Source organism: Nilaparvata lugens, chromosome 1, assembly GCF_014356525.2.
Source record: "Nilaparvata lugens isolate BPH chromosome 1, ASM1435652v1, whole genome shotgun sequence".
Classification (NCBI taxonomy): Eukaryota; Metazoa; Arthropoda; class Insecta; order Hemiptera; family Delphacidae; genus Nilaparvata; species Nilaparvata lugens.
The window spans coordinates 72,174,028-72,201,645 of NC_052504.1; the positions used below are offsets into that span (position 1 = coordinate 72,174,028).

Genomic DNA, 27,618 nt, shown 5'->3' on the forward strand with positions numbered 1-27,618 from the left:
GCTGGATGCTTTCAACTCTCACATACCTTCAGAACACAAACTGTACCGGTAGGCCTACTCTGAGGCAGTTGAACATTACAATGTGAATGACAAAAGCAAAAAAGAGGAATGAACATGCATGCATTGTGGAAGCACTCCCTATCGAGACAAACGCGGAATGGGAATTGCATGTGTTTTCTATTGTATTAGTAGTTTATGCAACGGTTTTATAATGAGTCTTTAAAGCAAGAGTGAAATGTAAGTTAAGACACGAGCGAGTGTCTTATATATCTCAGTAGTGCTTCATAGATCAAATAAAACCACTGCATACACTATTTTATCCACGAATCATAGTATAGTCTACAGCGTGTTTCATAGAAATAAGATACTTTTAATTGAAATAATTTTTGTTTTTTGTGAGTATAGCTTCGGTATTATCGCAGAAGTAGATGTAGATAATTATTAAACTAGCAGTGCAGATAGAATACCAGCTGACCACTAATATACACGATTTGGAATAAAAAATATATTTCAGAAATCATTATTTCATGCAGTTTTCTCATCCAATAAGTAGTAACTATTACTGTATTTCTCTATTTCTAGTATAGTACTCTTAAGGTCCACTTATAAATTGAGATAATTAATATATTTAAGACTATAAATATACATGAGATAATTACTTTCTGGATTATCGAACCAACAGTTCAAGTATTTGTATGATCATACTATTTCTATAACATAACACCTTGTGAAGATTCTTTCTAAAAATCTACATTACACTACCTCTGCTAGATGGATATCATCATTTTTAATCATTCTTCCAATAATAATTGACAATGTGCATTTATGTATAATAGTATGGAAACATTGTTCACTGATCTAAGAAACATTCTTGAATAAGAATTTGAGTGAAAATCTGTGACTGAACCATCAATTTGAATACTGTTATAAAAGTGATGTGGAGTTGCATGTTTTGGATTTAATGCTTCTATGTGTTTCATTAACGAAAGTGTTATACTAACAAATTTACTTAGCAGAGAAAAATCAATTGAAAAAATAAAAATATTATTTATTATTTTGTAAAATTCATGTAGATAATCAGAAGTTGAAAATTCTCAGCAAAAAAAAAACGGGTATGAGGAAAATTGAACCATGGACCTCCCACTCACCAACCAAGCTCTCTACCACTGCTTCAAGATATTCAGCCTATTGGAAGACCATTTAATTGCGGTTTTATCTTTCTTGAACTTTGAGTCACAAATTGTAAAAGCAGTACCGGCATACTCAGTCATTGCCAGACGTCCGTATTTGAATGAATTGTCCCGTATTTTCTATTCATTGAAAAAATTGTATTATTCATTCAGTGAGCCTATATAAATAAATTATCTCCATATTAGTTTAATCAGCCTATTATGCTCTAATCGGTAGTTGCCAGGTGGGATATACGTAACCTATTCAGTTGTCAAGTTTTGAGAAGATTTGAAGAGAATTTGAGAAGACACTTTGTTGTATTAAAAATTTTTTGTAAGTACCTATGTACGTGCCTTCTCAGCTTGAGCCAAAGACCTTAAAAATGCATAGACTCACATGCAGCGCTAGTGTCGTACATGAAATTGAACATGTGGGAATTGGCCATTGAGGGGCCAACCTGGAAGATTATTACAAACCCATAAGTGATGATTTGTTTGTGGATGGTGAATTAGTCAATTATGAATATTGAATTATTAGAAATTTCCATAAATTATGGTTATTTATTTATTGGATAGAGCAGGCTAAACAATACAGTAGTCAGAAAAGAAAAAACAGGCTATTGTCCAAAACTTCTTCAATCTCCTAATTTTGTCTTAAATTGTCCAAATATATGTTTCCTACTTTGAAAAATATCACCAGTAGAAAGTTTATTTTCAGCCTTTGCACAACCTTAGCCAGTTAACATAATTATTTTGCAGTTGGAAAGACATAGACCATCTCCTAGGAAGAGGCAGGCAGAGAATCCCCAGACCAGCAATGAAGATGACATCGCACTTGCCAAAGTACATGCAGAACATAATTACAGCCTACCTGGAAGCCCCAGTAAGTTGAGAAGAAAATTAGACACTATTCTGAAGAGGAAGGACAATGTAATATTAAAAACTAATATAGAAATTGCTACATTGCGTAAGAAAAGTGAGCTCCAAGAACACAGAATATCTTGTATGCAGGACCTGATTTCAAAACTTAAGGATGAGAAGCTTCTCTGCGAAAAGACCAAAGAAACAAACATTGGAGAATTTCTCAGTGGTTCAAAAGTAAATTTTTAACAGACTCAATGGCCCCAAAAACGCTCAATACAGCAATCGCTTGAAATCATTTTCACTGACCACTCACTAGCCGCTAACGAGTTTGTGCATGATGAACTCAACTTATGTCTCCCTCATGTAAATACATTAAGAAGTTGGGTAAACACAGTTGATGGCAACCCTGACTTCACCGAAGAAGTTTTTTTGAAGAATAGGATCAACTCTGTACCATATCCAGTATACTTAGCAGTGACATTTGATGAGATGTCAATAAAAAACAGATAGACTGGGATGTAATCAAATGATAGGCAACGTGAATTATGGACCCAATATTGATGTAGATACTACAGAAGCTGATGAAGCATTAGTTGTGATGGTTGTTGCACTGAGCTGTTGTTGGAAGACACCAGTAGGTTATTTTTTGGTAAGAGGGGCTTCCTCTAATGGAAAAGTGTGCAGAGTAAGGAGCGCATTAGAAATGCTCGACAATGTTGAAGCGCATTGTGTGAATGGTTTGGCTGCCAATATTAGTATGGAAAATAAATTGGGTGCTGAAGAAATGAAAACTTAGTTTCCACATCCTATTTCTGGGAATGAAGTATTTGTACTTTTAGATGCTTGTCATGTTTTCAAGAACATCAGAAATTTACTATGTGAGAAAGAAGTTCTGATGGATGCGGGGAGGAAATGCCATAAAATGGAGTTATCTAAAGCAGTGGGAAGAACTCAAAAAAATGGAAGGTTTAAGACTGGTTAACAAGTTGACCAATGCACATCAATTTAATTATCAATTTCAAAAAATGAAAGTCAACCTTGCAGTGCAAGTTATCAGCAGATCATGTGCAACTGCTATTAATAAATATCTGAGTGAAGATTTGAAGTTACCTGCCTTCATTGATAGTGCTGCAGCAAAACTGTGCAGTTTTTGATCATTTTTTTTATGTATGAAATAGTCGAAATCCCTTTGCTAATGGCACCAAGTCAGCCATGAGGAAGAACAGCTTTGAAACAGTAAAAAGTCTTATTGACAAACTTGAGATTTATGCTCTCAATATGAGACTTGCAGATGGCACATTTGTTGCAAAATCGTTTAGACGAACGGTAGTAATTGACATATTAAGCCTATGCAAATCAATGTTGGGCTTGTACGAAGAATTGATTAGAAGCAAGAAATTGTCATATTTTTGCTAACATACAAATTGAGTCAAGATGCTGTCGAGCTGTTCTTCAATGAAATCCGCAGCTGACTAGGCTGGAACAATAATTCCACAGCCAAAGAGTTCAAAGCCACATACATACGACTATTGATTGCAAATTTTGTGAAATCTAAAAGGACTGGTAACTGCATCCCTCGAGAAGATACCCCATTATTGAGTTGGGAAGGCATCACCCACAAATCACAAGTGGGTGATGAAAACGAAAATCAAAATATCACACTAGCCTACCTGATGAACTGAGTGGCCATGCATATGGTCATATGGTGGCTATAGCACTCATTTCAGTGAATTCTCAAAGAATGCTGTTGTCTTCATAGCAGGCTATGTTGTGAGAAGTGTCAGAAGCAGGCTACAATGTAATGATTGTTTGCATCACTGTATGCAATAGGCAAAATCAACTATGGTGATTGAAAAGAAAGAATAATGGTGGGCTGGTGGTGCCATCGCTAAATTTTGTGAAAGTGTGTGGAATCACAGATCGAGTGATAAGACAGTTCTCGAATCAAGTTTCAACAGCAAAAAATGTAGCAATGACAATTGTGAATGATGTGTTGAAAAACACCACAAATTGCTTTCATGAACTGCATAATCACGGTCTACAAATGTTGGAGTTTCACAGCTCTCATCTGAGCAACCTAGTTAAGGAGGTAGAAAAATGCTATTTGGAATTGAATGTAATCATTTAGCAATGGAAAAGAGTTAGATCATTAATAAAAAACTATTAACCCTTTTGCTGCTAAGACCGTATATATGCGTTGGTGACTATGTGACCACCAATGACCATGCCCGTAGATATACGTTTTCAACTTTGAGCTCACATAACAAATCCCATCCAAAGCAGCAAGGAAATGATTTATAAGTGCTTGTAAATCAATGAAATTCATTTTAAATTTGTTCAAGTTTTTCAAGCAAATTAAATCAATTTAATCACTTTAAATTTACTTTTCAATCATTGTAGGTGATTGGAAAAATGAGTTATAAATAAATGTAACACTGATTTAAAAGTAGTTTGAAATGATTTAACTCAATATAAATCATATTACAAATAATTAAAAACTACTTTTAAAGTTATAACAACATACACTTATAAGTACTTTGAAATCATTTAAAACGATTATTCAAAGTTATTTGACAAAGTCGTTTCTTTTTTTCTCATGTCAGCACTAGTGTCAAGTCTCGGTCACGTCTTTTTTTGCGCCTGTGCAGTCTATGTAATGAAGATGGCGGCAACAGTACACGAGCATGAGAAGCAGATAGTGGGAGATTGTAGATAGTGGAAGCAGGGTTCCAATCGAAAGCTGAGGTGTAGAAGCTCTACAAAGAGGATTGTGAGAAAAATCACAAAGCTTGTGCGTCCATAAAAACATTTCATGACGAATTTGACAGCCAGAATCTAGGTATCTTCACTCCTCGAAAACATCAGTGTGATATCTGCTCAAGTTATAGAGTAGGAAATGAAGAAGAGGTGGTGTATGTGAATATGTGAAAAGGAAAACTCGTGCAAGAGAGGAAAAAGAAACGGACAACAAGGATGTTGAGTTTGTGTTCACTGTGGACATGCAACAAGCTGTTCTACTTGCACCTAGCCTCAAAGCCTAAGCTATTTATTATAAAACCAAATTAATGGTTCATAATTTCATAATATCTGATAATAATTCCAAGGAGGGATATTGCTTTGTGTGGCATGAGGGAGAAGGAGAAGTGAGTTCCATCTTTGTCTATAGTCAAAGGTTCCAACGAATTCACTACATTATTTCTCACTTCCTCCACAATTTGGATGTGGCAGAAAATTATACTGTAATATTCTGGAGTGATGGTTGTGGCTACCAAAAAAGGAATGTCACACTTTCCAATTAGTCCAGGCAATGAATGCTCAAAAAAGGGTATAGAGGGAAAAGTTTGGAAGAGAATTTTTGACATCACAGTTCTGTTTAGGGTAGTGAGGAGGTAAACCTATCAAAAGTCCCCCCCCCCCTACGACCTGTGCTAAGGGGGTGGGGGTGGTTCTAAAGGTATTATTTTTTTTATTTCTCACATATAAATAGAAAATTATGCATTTCACAGACATGACTATTCTATAAGAAATTAAAGCTTACATAATTTCCTTCAATATTGATCTAACAATTTTTTCTATATCTCTCTCACTTTTCGAGATATCCGCTCTAAAAGATGTGACATTTTTGAAAAAAAAACACATTTTCCTTCAATTTTTTGCTCTTATAACTTTTTGAATATCGATGGGAAAAATCCATGCTGATCATGAGCTATTAGAGCATCAAATTCTCTTCAATTTCATGTATAATTTTACAAGTTTACGCACATCCCCATGACTGTTGCAGCAGCTTCAGTGTTGAGTGTGATATCTTCAGTTATGCAAAAATAGACCAATTGCCAAAGGAATTTGGAGAGAATTTTTTGAACACAATTTTTGACTTTGCAGCTTTGTTGGGACCAGTTAGGAGGTGATCATATCAAAAGTCTCCATCCCTACCCCTTGTCCTGAAGGGATTGAAAGTAGCATTTTTCAATGTTTTGCTTACACGCCCATATCTTGAGAAAAATGCGTTCAACCGATATGACTAACTATTCAGAAATGAAGCTTGATAAATTCTTTACAATATTTGTTCTGTGGTGATTTGTGATATCTCCAACAGTTTTCTAGATATACGCTCTTGAAAGTGTAAAATTGTTAAAATAACAGCTTTTAATCCAATTTTTCTATGTTTAAGGGCCTACAACTTTCCAACAATGCATCGTAAATATGAATGCTCACCGTAGATTTGTAGAGCTTTCTTTTCTCTTAAATTTGATGTATTATTTCACTACTTGATGTTTTACTTCTATTGTTAAAGCTGATTCAATGTGGGGAGTGAAATTTAAATTTTGTAACAATTGATCACTTGACAATGAAATTTGAGTCTGGAACATCTGGTACACAATTTTTGACTTTGTAGCTTTATGAAGACTAGTTGGGAGGTAAACATAGCCAAAATACGCATCTCTAGCCTGTCTATTGAAGGTGTGGAACTGCCAAGTTGACACTTGTTGCACAGTTGATAATTTCACTCCCCACATTGAATCTGCTTTAACAATAGAATGAAAACATCAAGTAGTGAAATGATACATCAAATTGAAGAGAAAAGAAAGCTCTACAAATCTACGGTGAGCATTCATATTTACGATGCATTTTTGTAAATCCCCGGAATCCGACATGCACCCCCAAGAAACGTTCCTATTATCCAATACTGGCAATTATTTTTCACCAAAACTTTGTTAGAGACTTTTGTGAAATTTACAAATCAGTATGCCAGAGGTTTTATATAAAAAAATCAAGATTCACTGAAACCAAATAGTCGAGCAAAAGTTTGGAAACCAGTCACCTTATTAGAAATGCAGGCTTTTATTGCAGTGTTGATAAATATGGGATTGAAAAAACAGCCAACAATTTACAGTTACTGGTGGACAAGCTCTTCTCAGCACATACCATATTTCTCAAGAATGTTCACCAGAAACAGATTCCAGGCAATACTACAATTCTTTCATATGGTTGATACCACTCAGATTCCCAAATCTGGTGATCCTAATTATAACCCGTGTGCTAGATTCGAACCCCTAGTGGATCATGTGAACCGTCTATTCAGAAATTATTTCATACCAGGCAAAAACATTTCAATTGATGAAAGTATAATAGCATTGAAGGCTCACACACAACTCAAACAATACATGCCAAAAAAACACCACAGATGGGGTATAAAACTCTGGATGCTGTGTGACTCTATAGAACATTATTGCTACAATTTTTTCGTTTATAGAGGAGCAAAAGGTAACGACAAAAACATTATTAGGAAGCAAGGCCTAGGACATTATGTACTGATGAAATTGATGGGGATGGGAAATTTATTGAATAAGGGATATCACGTATTTATTGATAATTTATTTTCTTCTCTCAAACTTGCAAAGGAATTATATTCAAAAAATACAGCAATGACAGGAACTATTAGAGTCAATCGGAAAGGAATTCCAAAAGATTTACTACCGAGATTTGAAGTGGGAAAAACGAAATATAAAAGGAAAAACTTTATGCTGATGGTTGGATTCAGAGAGAAACAATTCCAGAGAAATCAAGTACTTCTTTTGAGCACGGATGAAAAAGCAGGAAAAACTACAAAAACCAAGAGACGTGGCACACAATTGGTAACTAGCTCTAAACCAACAATTATCAGGAACTATAATTCATTCATGGGGGGAGTGGATGGCAATGATCAAATGCTATGTTCATATATGGATGACCGGAAGACAATCAAGTTTTGGAAAAAAGTTACATGGAGTATTTTCAATCGTATGATTTTGAATGCTTATATTTTATATAAATTGAATACTGATAAACCATTAAGCAGAATTTTATTCACTGTAAAGTTAGTTGAGGAGTTATCAAAAGAATGGCTGTTACTGAAGGAAGGAAGAAATTTCATACATGCACCGACTGGAGACACCACATCTGGAGGCAGTAGTGATGAAGAACCGAAGACAACAGGTTCATTTCTCGAAAAAATGCCTGGCAAAAAACAAAAGAATTGTTGTGTATGCAGTAAAGCCAGTACACAAGCTGGTGGCAAAATAAAAAAAAAACCATCTTTAGTTGTAGGCAATGTGAAAAGGGGGTACAACCCTTTGTGCTACCCATTACACTCTTGCTAAATCTCAGAATATAAACTTATGTGCAATAATGTAAATAGATATATGTTTTATATAATATTATTATTTTTATTCTTCGACATACATTTCCTAGAGTAATTAGAGGCAAAACCTGCTAAAATAATGTGTTTTATTGCTAGTTGGAACAGTTATGTTTGTAGGGGCACAAAAAGTGTAAACTTCCAAAACGTAGACTTTTGTGGAAAAATAATATCTCCGTTAATTACAAATCAAATTGAGTGATCTTTTTTTAAATCTGTTGACAAACATATGGGCTACAAACTAGACTAATGAAGAGGTGCTCATATTTTTTTGGTGACCGGAATTTTGGATCAAACTTGTGGAATGTGAAAAAATAAAAAATTGAGGGTGAGTTTTCATCAAATATTAATATTTTTCTTTAATTTTATGCAAATAGATCCTATATTTTTAAAAACTGTATATATTTGTCAACTATATGAGCCAAAATTCGATTGATTTGGTTGAAAAATGACTGAGATATAATTTTTTCAAAAAATGTCAACAAATTACGAAAAATAGGCCTGGCACTTTATGCATACAAAAGTGAGAAATACCCTGGCACTTTATGCATACAAAAATGAAAAATACCCTGGCACTGAAAGGGTTAAATAGTGATGTAAAATTCCCGGGAATTTAAGATCGAGGGAATATTCCCTGGGAATTTAGGGAAATATTCCCAAAAATCATAAATTCTCCGGAATTTATGGGAACTTGAGGAAATTTATGATTTCTTTCATAAAAAATTACCAAAAAAGACGTTTTCTGTTACACATGGTCTCAATCACCTGTTATACAACAGATTTATGTATGAAATATGAGGATAAATAACTTATAAATTGTAGTAAGTTCAAAGAAAACAGTAATTTTAAGTTCATAGACCGAAAGGAGAAATGAGCACTCAATAAATCATTTGATTGTACCACTATTATCATGCTACTTTCATGTCTTACAAGATGAATAAGATTTTTTTACTTACTAATAAATGCCTGTTAATCAGGTAAACAAAGTCAACAAAGTATTGAGTGTAATTTAACTTTCATTGCATGATTTTATTCAATTTCTCTGCACGAAAATAATTGACCCCCTAAATGAAGATTACAGTATAAATTCAAAAATTAGAAATTATAAAATACAGCAAAATAGGCTAAACTAAAACAAGGAGCATACTCGAGTTTAATTCAATATTAAGAAAAAGAAAATAATTCCACAGCTCACAACCTTTCAAGATTCATTGAGGCTCACTTAACTTGTAATAAGATACTAGTCCAGGCAACGAATGCTCAAAATGATATAGAGGGAAAAGTTTGGAGCCCAATTTTTGACCTCGCAGTCCTTTTAAGGATAGTGAGGGGTAAGCATATTAAAACTCCTCACTCCTACCATACTCAACACTAAAACTGCTATAAAAATTAATGGAAAGCATAAAATTATGAAATAATACATTAAATTGAAGAGAATTGAATGCTCTACAACTAACTGTCAAAATACTCCTATAGTCCAGTCAATGAAAGATTATAGAGGGAAAATTTTGTAACACAATTTTTGACCCCGTAGCTCTTCTTTTAAGGATAGTAAGTTAAGTGAGTAATCATATTAAAAGTCCTCACTCCTACCCCCTGTGTAAAAAATACATTTTTCGGTGCATTGTTGTTGAGTAATAAGCCCTGAAGTGCAAAAAGTTGAAAGAATAACAGTCTTTTCAAAGATTTTACACTTTTAAAAGTGAATATCTCAAAAACTAAAGAAGATATCACAAAACTCTACTGTACAAAACTTGTAGGAAATTTATCTAGCTTCATTTTTACTCAGCCATGTCACTGAAATGCATTGTTTGCCAGTTACATGCGTGTCAGCCAGAAATGAAAAATGCAACTTTCAAACTACCCTCATCCCTTAAGCTAAGGAGTAGGGATGAGTACTTTTGATATGTTCACCTTCTAACTAGTTCAAACAAAGCTGCGAAGTCAAATATTGTGTTCCAAACATTCCCTCCCAATTTCCCTGACAATTGATCTAGTGTTGTTAAACTAAATATTTCATTTTGAATGAAAAATACTAAGAAATTGTCAAAAAACCACTGATTTATTGATAATTAGAAACAGAGATTATCAGAGATTGACAATGGTGTAATAACCGAAACCGGTCTTTCTAATTATCAATAAGTCAGTGGTTTTTTTGACAATTTCTTAGTATTTTTCATTCAATATGAATAATTACCACAATATCAACTTCTCAACTACACAAAAAGTAAAACTAAATATTTCACACTCAACACTATAACGGCTGCAACAATCGTTGGGAGATGCGTAAAATAATGAGACCATAGATGAAATTGAAGAGAATATGATGCTCTATGAGCTCATGATTAGCACATCAATGAATCGTTGAAAAGTTATAAGGCCAAAAAGATGAAAAAATCGGAGCCGGAAGGGGTTTTCTTCAAAATGTGATACCTTAGAGAGCTCATACTTAGAAAACTATGAGAGATATTATGGAGAAATGTTGGGAATGAGACTTGTAGGATAATTTATGAGCTTTAATATTATGACTGTGTTCGACAAAAATTTTTGAAAGGTGCATATTGTTTGAGAAATATGCAAAAAACAAGATATGGCAAATTCAAACCACCCCCACCACCTTAGCACAGGGGGTAGGAGTGAGGACTTTTGATATGTTTACCCCTTACTACCCTTAAAAGGGCTACGGGGTCAAAAATTGTGTTCCAAAACTTTCCCTCTATAGTCTTTCATTGACTGGACTATATGAGTATTTAAAAGACAGTGAGTGAGTGAGCAAAAACAGGCTCAAAGAATGATGATTTATTGATATCAATGTAAAATGTGACTGAGCTTGATCAATATCAATAGAATGATGATTTATTGATTATATTGATGTAAAATTTGAGTGGATTGATCAATTTCAATCATTTTTAGAACAATTTTATAAATTCCCTCAAGTTCCCATAAATTCCCTTAAATTACCAAAATTTCTTGGCCTCAGAAATATTCCCGGAAAAATTGCCAAATCATAAGTTCCTTCCCACTGGGAATATTCCCGATCCACATCACTACCCTTAAACATAGAAAAATAGGATTAAAAGCTGTTATTTTAACAATTTTACACTTTTAAGAGCGTATATCTTGAAAACTGTTGGAGATAACAACTTCGGTGGAGTTGTGCTAAAAGTTACATGGAATAATCACTTCAGAATAACCTTCAATTATCAATATTATTGAGGAAAAGCACTAGGTTATGTCGTTAGGAAAAGCCAAGGTAAGCTAAAGGTCAAGTTTAGTATTAGTTGGGACCATACTTTGAATAATTGGGTCGAATTAATTCTCAACTCATCCTTCAGCTTATCCTAACAGCATAACATTATGAATTTTTGCAATAATTGTTGATTTACTTAGGTCAATATCCCTTTTTGACACTTAGATTGATCAACAAGTAAATCAAAAATTACGGCAAAAATGTGCAAGGTTATGTTGTTAGGATGGGCTGAAGAATGAGTTTAGAATTAATTCGACTCAAGTAATATTCAAAATACGGTATACCCAACTTATACTAAACTAGTCTAACCTAACACCTATATCTCTTTATATATAACATAGGACCTAGGCTATTATTTTTTAAATGGTTCAAGTTATTAAAATTATTACTTATAAATGTGCTTGATAGGTTAACTGTGCTTCAACTATTGGGATTGAAAAAAATAAGAAATAACAGTCTACATGAACTTCAGCCATAGAAACATCTTTGATATACTATTCTTTTTTTAGATTGTACCGGATTGTGTTTGAGTTACGCTTCTGGTTCTGATTTTCAATTTTCAATCCGCTGCATGCGATTGCCAGCCACACCAGACTAATAAACAGCCAAAGCTACTGCCTACTGCACACGCACTGTATAGGAGAAGTCAACTAGCCTACGTGTGTTGTGTTTACAGTTGTGTTTTCAAGGTAAGTTTTTAATAATAATATTATTATAATATCTATGTTTAATAGTCATCAATAATCTTTCAATACAACATAATTGAATGAATAGATTGTATAGTACTTTTATAGGTGTTTTAATATCATCAGTAAAACTATAACTGCAAGCTAGCCTAGTTATTGATTCTGAATTTTCCAACAAGACTCCCTAAATATCATTATATTCAAGTGAATAGGCCTATATGTATTTTATTGAAGCTGATACAATTATATTAAAACGTAATTAAGCACTTTAATCTAATTGTACATAATTCATTTATTGGTCTTGCATGTGATATAATTAATTTATTGGTCTTCAGATGATAAAACCACATAACTTACTTTTTTAACATAGGCCTACACTTTTAACATAGGACCTAGGCTATTATTTTTTTTAAATGGTTCAAGTTATTGAAATTATTGCTATTATAACTGTGCTTGATAGGTTAACTGTGCTTCAACTATTGAGGTTGAAAAGAATAAGAAATAACAGCCTACATGAACTTCAGCCATAGAAACATCTTTGATATACTATTCTTTTTTTAGATTGTGCCGGATTGTAGGTGAAATTTAAAGTAATTCCACAATGAAAAGAAGAAAGCCTTTGAACCAAGTAACCTCTAGACACTTGAGGTGGTTATCAAAGAATAATGCTGAACAATTATCTAACTTCTACAAAGTCTCAAAAATTGATATAAATCATTGTGAAAATCCAGTTTCTGATTTGTCCAATCAGTCTCTCACAACTTTCAGCTGTGGTAATGACCTTTCTGAATATGAATGGAGTTCTGATAATGATGTTTATGTGCATTCTACTAGTGAAGGTTGTGGGAAAAGTTCAGAAACAGAACCCCAATTCTCATTTAAAGAAGATTTATCAGCTTGTGCCATAAAACATGGAATTACTCTTACAGACTTGTCAGACTTGTTAATTACATTAAAAATCATAGACACAATGAGCTTCCAAAAGATGCTAGAACTTTGCTAAAAACACCAAGAAATGTATCTTTACAAAAAGTATATCCAGGTGAATATTGGCACTCAGGGTTAGTAAAAGGTTTGTGTCACATGTTATCAAATGCAAAATTTGTTTTTGAATCAAATCTCATTGAATTAGTAATTAACATTGATGGATTGCCATTATCAAAATCGTCTCACAGCTGTCTGTGGCCTATTTTGGGTTCAATTTTCCCAACTAAAAAAGTTTTTGTTATTGGAATATATCACGGCCAATACAAACCCGAAAGTGCTAATGAATTTCTGAATCAGTTTGTTTTAGAGATGGAAAGTGTTAGGCAATGTGGTTTTTTTCAAAGAACAGCATTTTAATGTTAAAATCAAGTGTTTTGTCTTTGATGCGCCAGCTAAGTCCTTTGCATTGATGGTAAAAGGCCATGGAGGATATTATAGCTGCACCAAGTGTACCGTAGAGGGAGAGAACATTGAAAACAGGTTGTGTTTCACAGATATTGACTGCCCTAAGAGGACAGACGAAAGCTTTAGACAAAGAACAGACAGAAGATTTCCATATGGGTGAATCCAGCTGTTTACTATTGAGAATAGAAAGTGTTGGTTTGATCACCAACGTGCCTCTGGACTACATGCACCTTGCATGTTTAGGAGTGATGAGAAAGCTTCTGTATTTGTGGTTGGGTGGAGGTAGAATGACTGTTCGACTGCAGAGCCGAGATGTGAAAATAATCTCTAAAAATCTTGAAAGTTTAAAAACGTGTGTGCCAGATGAATTCGCTAGGAAGCCTAGAAGCTTAATTTTTGTTAAGCAATGGAAAGCCACAGAACTAAGGCAGTTTTTGCTTTATACTGGGGCCGTAGTACTGAAAAAAGTTCTTTCAAAAGTACTTTATTCTCATTTTCTAATTCTGAGCATATCGATCAGAACTTTATGTAGTGAGGTGAATCATCTTAAATATGGTGAATATGCTAACTATCTACTGAGAAAATATGTCACGAAATTTGAAAAACTCTATGGCAAACACCAAGTCTCTCACAATGTGCATGGACTCATTCACCTGGTAGATGACACAAAGAATTTTGGAGTTCTTGATAATTATTCTGCCTTTCCATTTGAAAACCATATGCAAACAATGAAACAACTTGTTAGAAAGTCTGACAAGCCATTACAGCAGTTATGTAAGAGATATGATGAAATAAAGAGAAACAGCTGTCATGAAGAGCATCATGTTGAAAAAAATCTGCAAAAAACATATCCTTGAGATCTGGGAATGACTGCTGCATCATGAATGATGGCACAGTAGTGAAAGTGAAAAATCTGAATTATTCTACTGATGAAGTCGCCAGCTATGCTTTTGAAGAAAAGGATGATTTTTTTACAAAGCCATGTGTTTCCTCAACATTTGATATTATCTTGTCAGTCAAATATCAAAAAAGTGCTGGTCTGCAGGTGACATTAAAAGCAAGTTAGTCATATGCCCTGTAGATGCAAAATTTGTTGTATTTCCACTTTTACATCATGAAAATTGAATAGATCATTCGGTGTTATTCAGTTTAGTCAGTGAATTAGTTTTTTTCAAGTTAATTATGTAGATAAGTCTTTCTTATTGAACTATTATTACTATCCTACATTATCTCTATTTGTGTTGGTCATCGCAGAAATAAGTTATTTCCTTCATCGGTATGTTATTTCTCAAGTTTTGTTTTAGATAAGTATTTGTCAAAAAAAGACAAAAGCTACTGCGTAGCAGTCTTCAAGGATGGTGTGAAGGTTATTCCAAAAAAATAGTTAACATCCAACAATGCATATGCCTACTGGCCATCCAATTATACAGAAAAACAATTGGCAAAGGCTGTTGAAATTCAAGAAGATGCAAATACCAGTACCTGGCCTCTATGCAGGGTGAAACGAATCTGGAAGAGCAGGTATGAGCACTGGTTTGCAAATTAATTTCTGTATAAGATTAACCGCACCTGATGCACATTGTCTTAAATTGAAAATCATTATTGCAGTTTGTTTTATATAAAATTGATTTTCCAAACAAAGCATTTGATTATTCTTAAACTTGATACAGATAGTGTTTAAAAGCAGGCTGCACCATGCATGTGTTTTTTTGTAATGAGAAAAAAGTTAAATCTGTCCATTTTTAGGCATTAGTTTATTTGACAAGGTGTCCAACTTCAGTCCGGGAATTGTTCGGGATTTTTATACTGGCGTGAAATTAATTGGAAATTTCCAGGAATTTAATAATTATAATTTAACCTCCTGGAATTTAAGCAGAAGTCGATTTTACTTGAGTGTATTTTCCAAAGAAAATGTGTCAATTTAAAAATACACAATTCCATTCTTGCAATTTTTAAGCAGGCAGCATTTCTTTTAAAACATGAAATCAGTGATAAAGATGTTAAGAATAATGATTTCATTGAAAACCCAATTGAGTTTTTATCAAACATAAAAACTGAGATAAAGTATAAGTAAAGTTCCTATGGTAGGTTACTAATACTCTTGGTTCGTCATACTATCAGGCATTGAATAGGTTTTACTCATCAGTAAAAAAGATAAGATGGTCTAAGGAATGAATATCTTGTCACCTTACAGAAAAAGAACAAATGGACTTCAGAATCTCCTAACATCACTGTTGACACCATTGTACTATTGAAGGATATGAATACGCCCCCTGCCTCCTGGAAACTCGCTAGAGTCGTTGAAGTACACCCAGGTCGTGATCAAAAAGTTAGAGTCGTTACTGTCCAGACTAGTCATGGTAGATTCAAACGTGCCATTTCGAGCATTGCTCCCCTACCCGAATTTGAGGATTGATTTTGTTGGTCCTTTGTCCAGCACTCTGCATTTCTTTTGTATTTACTTGTATCATATAGTCTAATAGTTGTTGCTTGTCATTGCAACTCTCGCTTTGTATTGTTGTTTGTCTCATATTGTCTTTACAGTATTATCATCTGCTGTGTATCAGTTGTTTTTAACTGTATGACATTCGTTTTTACATAATTTTTTCTCTTTTTCTTGGGCCTTGCTTCGCTTTTGCTGCACTTCCCCCAAGGCCGGGACCTCATGTGAAAACTCAGTCATACAGACTTGGGTCTTTGTATTCTGACATCAAGCTCCTTTAGTTTGTAAGTTGTCCACTCTGACGCTACTTGTTTGTTAGTACTAGCTTGTCGTACACACACTTTGTCTACTTCTAATTTTGAATATTTTAAATGTGATTTTCTGATGTATTTTATTCGTTTCATTGTTCTAGTAATTTATATTGCAGTTTTCGTCATATTCTGCAATTATTCGAGCCATTTTGCATTGGTTCTGTGTCATTTTTATTTTCAATACTTTGATCGGCCATCTTTGGTTACAATCGAGGCTTGATGCTCACTTCCACTCTACTCTCGTTTTCCAGGTAAGTTGCGTGTTCAAGGCTTCTCTTCTCATTTCTTCAAATATGTAGCAACTTTATCTTTTCACCTAAAATTAATGTTTTATAGTGTTCTCCAAGTTCTCCTAGTCATTATGTGCAAATAAGTTTCTTTGTGGGATTTTTTCTCTTCAAAATATCTTAATCATTCCAAAAGGTAACCTGATAGTGCTGCGTCACCTTGTGTTCAACTTTAAAAATGCAGAACTAATTTTCCACAAACTCTATCATCAAAATTCAAATGTTTTCTGCTGTCATAAATTTTTATGAACACTAAAAAATTGTATTTGTGAGTATTTAAATGTAAGTTCACTTTTTTCTCTCTTGGCACTTTGTCTGATTGGTTCAGTTACAAGTCACTACTTGTAGGCCACAATACTACCTCTCTGCATCAGAACACCATGTCCGCCACATTCAGCATCAGGATTGAAGATCCACCGCTCTACTATTTTCAAGATTCTAAATCTTGTGGGTGTAAACATGTGCGATTCTTGCCCATGTGCAATTTCTGTGTGCATCCAGTGATCTGGCTTCTTAAATGTGCTCAGAACTTTCTGTATTAAATTGTTTCAACTGTATCAAATCAATTCAAATTGTTTTCACTGTTGTGATGGACAATTCTAGTTTGTGCCAACTCCAACCACTACCTCATATTTTGCATATGTTCTGAACTCTGGCACTGTGCCATTCCAACCTACAATTACAAATTTCGTATGTACAATTACAAATTTCGTATGTTGGTCCACCCTGGATCCTGTTTATCCGATCTGAGGTCATTCATCAGTCTTCAGTGCTCTTCTCTTCGGTCGTCGGAGCTCTGCTTCATCAGTCTTTGGTGTCCTCCTCATTGGTCTCCTTTTCTCTCACTGATTGCATCCAAGGTGCCCTGCTGCCTGTCCAGGTCCGAGTCACTGGTGTGTGTCTCACGCGCCCTCCCGGGAACAAGTTAGATGGCCTGACTTGCAACGATTGCTTATTAGATGAGTTTTTTGTCACTTTCAATATTTTTAGACTTATTCTTTGGCCCATTTTACACAGAGGTATTTCTAATATACATATTTTAATTCTGTTTTGAATTGCTACTTATTTGTTACATTGAAACTTCTACTTACCTTTTTTAAGAGTCTCTTTCTCCTTTTACCACAACATCTTTTGGTAGTCATAAAATTATTGCTTTGGATAAAGTTTTCTATTTTTTCATCATAATCTTTGTAATTAATAACTACTGCTGTATTTCCTTTATCTGCTTTAGTTAAAATAGCCCACTTATCTTTCAATTTTATTTGAGATTGATTTGATCAGTTTCATGACATTCGATTTTTTTATTATTTCTTTTTTGATATTAATGTTACCTCTTGTCCAGCTCATGAATTTGATTGTATCTTATTTCTTTTTTTTTTTATTTTACTGATGTTTGGAGTTCTACCAATTGCTGTTCCATCATATTCTTCTTATGATCCTAATTTATGTTATTATTTTAGTGATTTCGATAGCATATCATTTTATTCATTGGTGAATTAAATATCTGTCAAATTTTTTATTCTATTATAGATTTATTCTATCATAGATTTATAATCTATGTTATCGAATTCATCTAGTTTGAATTGTGAATGTGGACTCCTCATTTGATTTTCAACAACATTTCAATCTTCTTTGTATGTGTACTTTCCTTTTTATCAAATATAGGTTTCATCCTATTTCTAATGATTAATGAGAACTCTTCAGTTGACTCACCATGATTCTTTTACATCTCATTTTTCAATTGTATTTTCAAGACTAACTTTTCCCAGTTTGTTTTACATTATTATGTATGGTAAAATATACTACTAAATCACATTACCGTATATTATTCAGGGTCCATATATCATTCAAGAAATGTGTTCTTTCGAAAAACTCGATGACAGCTGGTACAATTTTTTTGTGGTTGAGTTCACAGATGGGTATGAGCTCGTTCGAAGAAATTGGATCAGGAGGGAGACAAGCGAATGTTATTGGCCTGATGTCCTTTCCACAAAACATTACGACAGGGCAGTGGAAGCGATGGAAGACCCGAAACCATCATGGAAAACATTTTGCATAAAGAAAATAATAGCCAGAGCAAGTAAGTTCGAATCAATTAAAAATATTACAATAACAGTTTAAAACAGCTTAACGTAAAAAAGAGTATTTAAGTTTAACATTAAAAGAGGATGCCTAGTTCTATATGTTTGGATAAAAAATCAAAAGAATCCTCATTTCAAGCAAAATGTGTATTTGTGCTGGTGATCAACCTGAGGAGCTGCGGTGCGTTGATTGGCACCCAGAAGTCTCTTGCTTATTGTATTGAGTGAAAGCAAACGTGGTGCAAGGGTGTGTATGGAGACAAAATCTGAAAGATCAATTTACAACAACACGTAAAATTGTGCCTCTCAAGATGTATGTTCAGCCTTAGACATCACAATTTAAATGATATTGATTTTCAATTAATTTACTAACCAAATAATACAAAACCTCACTTCCTTTCAACGATACAAATACATTTTTATGGTTTGTTATTCAGCATGCTCACCATCACAATAAATAGTGGTTGCTATTAAAATGTTGTTATTGTAGTGTTTTTCCCTTCCAGAATCATTCGGAAGAGGAAAAGAAAAATTGAAAGAAGCAGCCACCAGATCTGATTTATCAATGGATGCTGATAATGCAATGATGGCAAAAATAACAAGGCATTCAAGGGCCATAAAGCGGCCTTACACGTCCTCATCATCAGAATGTAATGATGATGATGATGATGATGATGACAATCCAATTCCACCATTGCCAAAAATTCCTGACAATATTACTCAAGAAAAAGTGCCAAAAAGAAGCGTAGAGGAACCTCCAGTAAAAAATAGAAAAAAAAGAATTAGCATCTTCAAATTTGTGTAGACCTGCAAGTGTTGCAGAAAGCCCTAAAGGTATGTTTCTTTTTTGCTGGTATTCATTCATTTATATGTACATTACATAGAGCAATAGTGAAGCAGATCCCAATAAAATTGTTGGTTGGAATTTATATCTAGCTGTCAGCTATCTGAGGGATATTTATGATATCATATTACAATCAAGTTGAACAATTAGTAACAAATTGAGCATATTCCCATAGCTGTATAGTAATTACATTGATTATCAGACCAACGCTCATCGATCTCAGCTATGAGCCACACTACTACTATTTCATTTCTAGAGAAAGAAAATATTTCATTCTAGAACATTCACAAAACTGATTTAAGTAAGTTTTTAAACTGATAAGTAATTATTGTCCATTTTTCAATTTATTTTTGCAGAATGAACTGAACGCAGTTGATGATTCTGCTGAAATTTCTGATATTCGTTTATAAAATATTAGTTTTTGTAATACTCATTTATTTGTGATATTCGCAAGTAGAAGTAAGTTATTTAATTCTGTATTTTTCAGAGTGAATTGTCTGATCGTGTGGAAGTGATCAAGCTTCCCAGTGCAGTGAGCAATGGTCGAGACACTCCAGTCAACTATACAGGCGCAGAAATGGATGCTCCTCTCAATTTTTCATTGAAGCCATTCTCGTATCCTGTTCCTTGCGATAATAACACACTTCAGTCGCTGTCATCGTTATCCCAGTCTCTGGGTACTCCGCCCCCTGATAGAGTTTCATGAAACAATCCACATGTGTTCTGCAGAATCGCTATAAGAGTCATGTAGTTTTTTGAATAATAGAGCCTTATTATAAACTAACATGAATGCATTATTTTTCACTATATGAGTTCAGAATGATAATTCTTTAGTAGCTAGTTTGTCATTTATGAAAAAAAAACAAATGTAATTTCATTTTTTATAAAAAAAAATTAATCATAGATTTCATAGTCAATTGTATAATAATATAAATCTAGTAGCACAAAGAATGATAGGTAACTTTCAGGCTCCATGAACTTGTAGTTCACAAGTCCAAAAAAATTCACAATAGACTACAAATTTTGTTTCGGCAGAATATCCAAAAATGTAATTTTGTACAAGCACCGGTTTTTTTCACATGCATTCGGAGTCGCGGTCATGGTCATTTTTAAATTTTTCAATGCTAATTTCCCATGCTGGAAGTGTGAAATTGTAGTGCACATGTCAGAAAAAATCCAAAAAAATTGACAATAAACTAGGAATTTTGTGTTGTATGAATATGCAGAAATTGAATTTTGTACAAGCACCGTTTTTTAGACGCTTTTGAAGATTGAGTCAAGGTCATACAATATCAATGACAATTCCCCTATGCTGGAAGTATAAAGCTACACTTCATTTTCTCTGGATTGTGGTGCAATGAAAAATCTTAGGGAAATCTACAATGTGATAGAAGAGACCTTTGTTGTTTAAATGTGCAAAAAATTCCTGAGCACCTTTCATTTTTTTTATTTGAATGTGATCAAAAATGAGTGACCGTTTATTCAGGCAGTATATAAGCAGGTGTGATAATACGGTTTGTATTACATTGAATGTTGAACGTTGAATCATTGCTTTTAGCTCAGAATAGCATGACAAATGCAACCTATTTTGATATTGTGGGTGATTCTCCATGAATTCCTAGAATACTACGTAGGAGAACAACGTAGCCGATTCTCTGCCTTGTCACTGCCTTCCATAGAATAGAACTGATATTGATATATCTGATGAAATATTAACTGCTCATTCTAATTGAAAATTATCAATTTTAATTATATATATATATATATATATATATATATATATATATATATATATATATATATATATATAAAAGAATTAACCGGGTACATCCGTTTGTTTTGACTTACTTGAGTCTGACGTTTCGTCGCCATCGCAGATGACATCTTCTGAGGGTGGCATCGAAATCCAGTGTAGATGTCGTCTGCGATGGCGACGAAATGTCAGACTCAAGTAAGTCAAAACAAACGGATGTACCCGGTTAATTCTTTTACATATAATATATCCATCCGCAAAACACTCAAATGTAATATATATATAATATTATACATATTATATATTATACATTTCATTATATATATTTTCATTCAAGCGTTTCTTCAATTTTAAATATAGGATTGGGTGATAATAGAGTAAATTTGGTACCAGCTTTCTGGTAACGTCTATCTAAGTTGTTTTTCTGTTTAAGGTGATGGAGTTGAACAAAATAGGAGGAAATGATTAAAAAAGTATTGTGTACATTCTGCTTCCTAGGCATTTTACCAATGAGATGGCTCAGAAATAAAGTTGGTTTGGTGCCAAGGGCAAAAGAGCCTTAACATGTTCTAACTTGAGTGGCCTAATCAAAGGTAGGCACACCTATTTATGACAATCTGCCCAATTGATTTCCTTTCTTCTGTGTATTAATAATAATAAGATCAAGTGACCTTGCTGGCTCAAGTCTGGTGTCAGAGTTTTCATGTCACACCTGATTAATTGTCACCTGATCATGTCTCTGACATGAACTAACGACTGTTTTTGGGCAGCCGGGACTGTTTTTATGCTTTAACGAGTCTATCCAAAACACGGGAGTGGCCCGTGGCCCGAGAAACATATCTTGTCCGGCCTGGGATTCAAACCAGGGCCTCTAAATTATAGTGGACTACGGCCACTCCATTCCGTGTAGCCTATTAAATATGTGGGAAAGAAAAATATACCTAATAAGGATGGTGCAAATAAAATCATTGAAAAAATGGGAGAATATTTTTGAAATTTATTCCAGCTATTGAACGTTTTTTATCAATGCCTTGCCAAATTTGCTGTCCTAATAACGTTACCATATTCCATAAATTAAAATTTGATAATCTTCCAAAAAATTGAAATAAAGTAAGAGGATCTAACAAAACTTTATTCTTTACTCTGAATCACTTTCTGAACAAATGTATAGCCTACTTGCTCATGCTTATTTGGCTACTAAAACTGTTATTGTATCTATAATCTTTCCTTTTTAAAAATATCAATGTTGTACAGAAATATTGCCTGAGCTTGTTAAGGAATGTCACTACAGATAACCAAATTTTACATTATTAAAGGTAACAAGTATTAGCCTACTTTGAATCTGTATCTTGACTTGTAAAATTAAAACTGTATGTATTTCTCTTGAGTTGTGCAATTACTTTTAATTTAATTACTATTTTGAATTTTGCAAATTTTATTTTCCTGTATTTTTTATCTTAGTTGCAATGAATATCATTAGTTGGTTCATATCATGGAGTTGGTCTGTATTATTTCAATTAGAATTATCAAAATATAGAATATTATTCACGCACCACTAACTGGTAGTGGATCATTCTATGTCTCATAATTAGTAGTGTCCTTCATTAACTGTATTTTTCAGACATTGTACGCTGTCATTTCAATGATGCCACCGATGTAAACATAGAAGTTCCGGTGAATAAATGGCTGTCAAAAGCCAAGGAAAGGTTTCAGAGAGATGCTACATAAGTTTTGAACTTGAAATTACACATTCATCCTTATGTTTTCTTCAATTTAATTTGTTTTAGTAACACATGAAATTACACTTCACATCTAAATGAGAGAAATCCAGAACCAATTTCTTCATGTAGAATTTCCTTGAGCTAGATACAGAGTGGCCCAAAATTCTTGTATTTTCGGTTCATTTTCCAGTTTTCAGCTATTTCTGCCAAATCCAGCAATCTGGCAGAAAAATTTGCTCATTCATTTGCTCTTGCAAAGCTCATTCATTTTCAAAGCATTTGAGATCATTCGGATCTCCAATGAGAACCAAGTTATGATTTTTCAAAAATGAGTAAAATTCAAGTAAAAAAAATTAATTCTGATGAATTTTAGTTTTTGATCAACAATATCTTCCGATTGTTTTAGATGTATAATTCAAAATCCCTCTGGGCGTATTTTCGTACAATCTGAGATCAGGTAGAGCGCTCTATCTCATATAGATTTCCAGGTACTCCTGCCAACAATTCTCCGTGTATTGTGGAAACACCGAATTACACCTGATATGATGAGATCTGATAACTGGAAAGTGCACCGAAAATACGAGGTTTTCTGGGCCATCCTGTATCTAGCATAAGGAAATTTTACATGAAGAAATTGGTTCTGTACTTCTCTCATGTATCCAAATAATATATTAAAAAAGAGAACTACAATATAGATTGCAAGCACTAAAGTATATAGTGACTGGAATATAACATAATAAACTCTCTTTTATCAGAGGTCTAGCTGTTTATTTCACCATTTCTACTGTAAAAGATTTAAAAGAATTGAAGAAGAGGAACATTGTATTTGAGAGTGTATAGCCTGTTCATGTAATGGAGTCAGGTTGGTATTGCAATATTCACAATGGAAATTGAATGTATTGATGGCTTTATACTTTATTATTCTGACTTCTGACTCATGCTTCCAGCTCTCACAATTCAGCAGTGTTTTTTAATTCGATTACATATCAATCTCCGTTGCTAAACGTCAAGTCTACTTACCTAGAAGCAATTCATAAACTTTCAGTTTGGCTGCTGCCAATTAACAATATTTCTTTATTGTTGACTACTTTTCAAAAGCTCTGTCCCTTTCTTTTACATGTACATAAAAAAAGGAAATTGATTTTACTATCTGTCACTCTAAGGATAATATAATTATAGTCATCTTAGAATCACCCGTAACGTAGGGTGACACATCGATGTTCAAAAAGATTGATGATTACTGTTCAATGCTTTTCACTTATCGATGTTAAGGTGAAAAAAAAATCAATGTTTTGTCTTTCGATACCCATTCCTAATACATAGAGCCAGAGCTGATGGAGTGGGCTGAAGAATTGTTCGAAGATATGGACAACATAGATGTTGATGAAAATTAAAAAACCGAGGAGGAGAGTAATTCTAGTGAAGAGGAATATTTTATTAGGTCTAGATCTAAAGTAAACAAAATTTTCAAAGGTAAGAGTAAAGATTCATTGAGTGAAACTACAGCTGGACTGAACGATGAACATAAGAAGCAGCAATCAGCAGAATTGGTAGTTCCTGGTTCTGAAAATACTACAGAGAATGATAGAGGGAAAACTAAGCCATAGGCTAGGGCATTCAGGAAATATCAATTAAGATAAACACAAGCCAGTCATACATTAGCACTTCAGGAAAAGAAGTTGGTAAGAGAGAACTGAAACCTTTGAGAAAATGTAGGAATAAGTGTTTTCGCATTCTAGAAGAGCCTAATCCATTATTACGAGCATAGATTTTTGCTGAATATTGGTTATTGGGTTCAAGAGACAAACGGTCAGATTTTATCTCCAAGTGTGTCACATCAGCTGAAAACTAGTCGAAAAAGGAAACGAAATGGGAATAAAAAACGAGAAATTATATATGAGTATTGCTTTGAAGTTGAAGGCATTCGTAAAACCGTATGCAAAGAATGTTTTCTGGGGACTTTAGGAGAGAACCCCAGGTTTGTGAGATATGCTCTAGATGAGAAGAGATCTAGTGTTACTGGTATAATGACTGGAAATAAGCGTGGTGAAACTGTCCCTCCTGCATATAAAACCACTGAGGGATCTTTAAATTATGTGAGAAAACATATTCTATCATTCCCAAGCTATAAAAGTCACTATTCAAGGCATACAAATGACAAGAATTATCTTCCATCACACTTGAATATTCAAACAATGTACGATTTATACAAGAAAGATCACAATAATCCAGTATCTATTAGAATAAACACAGAGGAATTAAAGACTTTCAACCTTGCTTTCAAAAAACGTTGATATATGTCACAACTGTGACACTCTACACATGAAATTGAAAGTTGCCGAAGAGTCTAGAAATAAGGAGGAAGAACTCAAAGTAGAAAGTCAGTTGAATGCTCATCAAGAAAAAGCTGATTTGGCATATACCTGCATGAAAAAATCTGGTGTGGTACACTCACACAACTTTCCTTGCTCATTGATCTATAAGCCTCATTCTTAAACGAGGATAATTTTGGGGGAATAACATTATGCCGATTGGCGGCTAAATAATTAAAACTATGATTATACTATTGTTATTGTTTTCAGAGTACATTTTCCTTTGTTTGAATTATGAAATTTGAGGATTTTTTAAAATTTGTCAAAACAGCTGTTCTACAAATGAAATATCGACATGTGTTCTTTTGAATAAACTGCTCTACCTACCTCACGCAAGAGAAGGAGGTTACAAAGTAAATTTCTGGGGACTTTAGGAGAGAAGCCCAGGTTTGTGAGATATGCTGGGAAAATCGTTAGTTTCCCAGGGAGAAGACTCATGCCAGTTGATAGAGCTGATAAATAACTATACAGGGTATGAATTTGAAAAAAATCGGTCTCAGGTCATTTTTGAGAAAATCGTGATAGAAATTTAACAAAATTCATTCTTCTCAGGAATATTACGGAGCTCCTGCAATTTTCCCAGAAATGAGACTCATGTCAGTTAATAGGTCTTATAAATAGCTATCTAGGGTATAAATTTGAAGAAAATCGTTAGAGCCGTTTTTGAGAAAACCATGAAAAATATAGTTTTTTTAGCCATTATCCGCCATTTTGAATTGAATTTTATTGAATTTCTTATTGTCGGATCCTCATGGTATAAGGACCTTAAGTTTAAAATTTCAAGTCAATGGTACTGAGATCAAAAAGGAAAACATTCCAGGAATGTTTTCCTTCTTTAACTCAATTAGTCATAGTTCGTTTTATTGTGTTAGAGGCGAGAGGTAATAACATGCATCACAAAACGTTACTTGTTATTGTGAAGTTGTAGTGGGTGTTAATAGAAATATTGCACACACAGGAGTTAATATCGTTATCGAAAGTAAGATTGAACAAAAAATTCGAAATGAAAATTAATATTGAATATATTATAATTATTATGATTATATTGTTATAATAAAATATTTATTTTATAATATAATTTGAAGAGCACACAGGGAAAAATGTAGGATGCGTGTTATTCCCCCTCCCCACCCCTCACCTTAAATCTTAATTATTGGGTAATTGTACAAACTTACCTTTATGACTTCTTTCAACGTAGAGATTAAAGCATAACACACCTCGGGAACAATACGAGATATCAGTTGTCTAGACACTTTAAACAAATACATCAAGCTTACGAAAGAATCACCAGTAGCTAGATATCTCAATGTTATGACGAGTCTCAATTGCTCTGAAACACATTGTCTATAATTTGTGTCTCTTTTAGCAATAATTGGTCCAATTTTTCCCAAAAGGTACTCGAAATCATGACAAGAAATTCGTGTAAAATTTTTAAAGCCACTCAAAGGATCAATTTTTAATTCTTCAACAAATTCTTTTGTTGACTCACGATTTTTCAGGAAAGGCCGCACCCACACTCGCGGTTTTGCTCTATTTTTTTTCAATAAATTACCCAAAACTATACAAACGGCAGAACAAATTAAAACATCCTCCTCCAGACTCGACATGATGGATACTGAATCGAAATTTGTTAGCAAGTGCAAGCTCCACAGAATTAAATGTGCTGCACATTTTCTTCGCGCACTTGTGTCTGTCACAAAATGTGCGCTACTTTTACTGTAGGTGGAGCAAGGTCTAATAAAATGTTCTCAAAACGACTGTTGTGCGAAGAAATGTTCGCACACACCATGTTCCGCACACAAGTTTGATGGATCCGCAGCTTTACATTTTTGACTTTATCAGTTCATTGCTGTTTCCTTACATTTAACGTAGGCGCACACAAATCGTCATCGGACGGACGGCACGCATCGGACGGATCGGACGATTAGATTTGATGCATCATTTTCAATGGGAGTGCGCATACATATCCGCATTGTATAGGCATGCGCACCCAAATTGAATACAATGGATCAAATTTAATCCTCCGATCCGTCCGATGCGTGCTGTCCGTCCGATGACGATCTGTGTGCGACTAGCTTTACTGTCCCCTATGATTTATACTACTCCTGCCATCTATTGGCAACGTTTAGGAACTAATTAGAACTCTCCACATTATTTCTTCGTTCTTCTATGCAGTCAGCTGTCAAGCTCTGCATATTATGCAGTAGCTGAGTAGATTGGTTATGCACTACTTCTTACAAGCTCAGATCGGTTTATTGTACGGTTTG

At 34.0% G+C, this 27,618-nt stretch overlaps 3 protein-coding genes across 4 annotated transcripts in view; 2 read left to right on the forward strand and 1 right to left on the reverse strand.

The window, feature by feature from the left end:
- LOC111056391 overlaps positions 1-27,230 on the reverse strand; it is a 98,514-nt gene extending 71,284 nt beyond the window's left edge. Inside the window, exon 1 of the mRNA XM_039442234.1 lies at positions 26,527-27,230. Within this exon, the coding sequence (XP_039298168.1) occupies positions 26,527-26,958 (432 nt within the window). The 5' untranslated portion in view covers positions 26,959-27,230. The remainder of the gene's footprint in view (positions 1-26,526) is intronic.
- On the forward strand, positions 6,675-14,959 carry LOC120354742 (piggyBac transposable element-derived protein 4-like). The gene is made up of 3 exons (XM_039442217.1): positions 6,675-8,539; positions 11,971-12,150; positions 14,844-14,959. Exon 1 carries the CDS (start codon positions 6,866-6,868, stop codon positions 8,171-8,173), a length of 1,308 nt encoding a protein of 435 aa, XP_039298151.1. The 5' UTR covers positions 6,675-6,865; the 3' UTR covers positions 8,174-8,539; positions 11,971-12,150; positions 14,844-14,959.
- On the forward strand, positions 14,983-20,289 carry LOC111056072. Of its 2 annotated transcripts, XM_039442247.1 has the most exons (4): positions 14,983-15,060; positions 18,489-18,660; positions 19,168-19,495; positions 19,993-20,289. In XM_039442247.1, exons 1-3 carry the CDS (start codon positions 15,031-15,033, stop codon positions 19,464-19,466), a joined length of 501 nt encoding a protein of 166 aa, XP_039298181.1. In that variant the 5' UTR covers positions 14,983-15,030; the 3' UTR covers positions 19,467-19,495; positions 19,993-20,289. The 2 variants fall into 2 exon arrangements, with proteins under 2 accessions (XP_039298181.1, XP_022199088.2); XM_022343396.2 differs by lacking the exon at positions 14,983-15,060 and having other exon boundaries at positions 18,428-18,660.
- Positions 27,231-27,618: the final 388 nt, after the last annotated feature.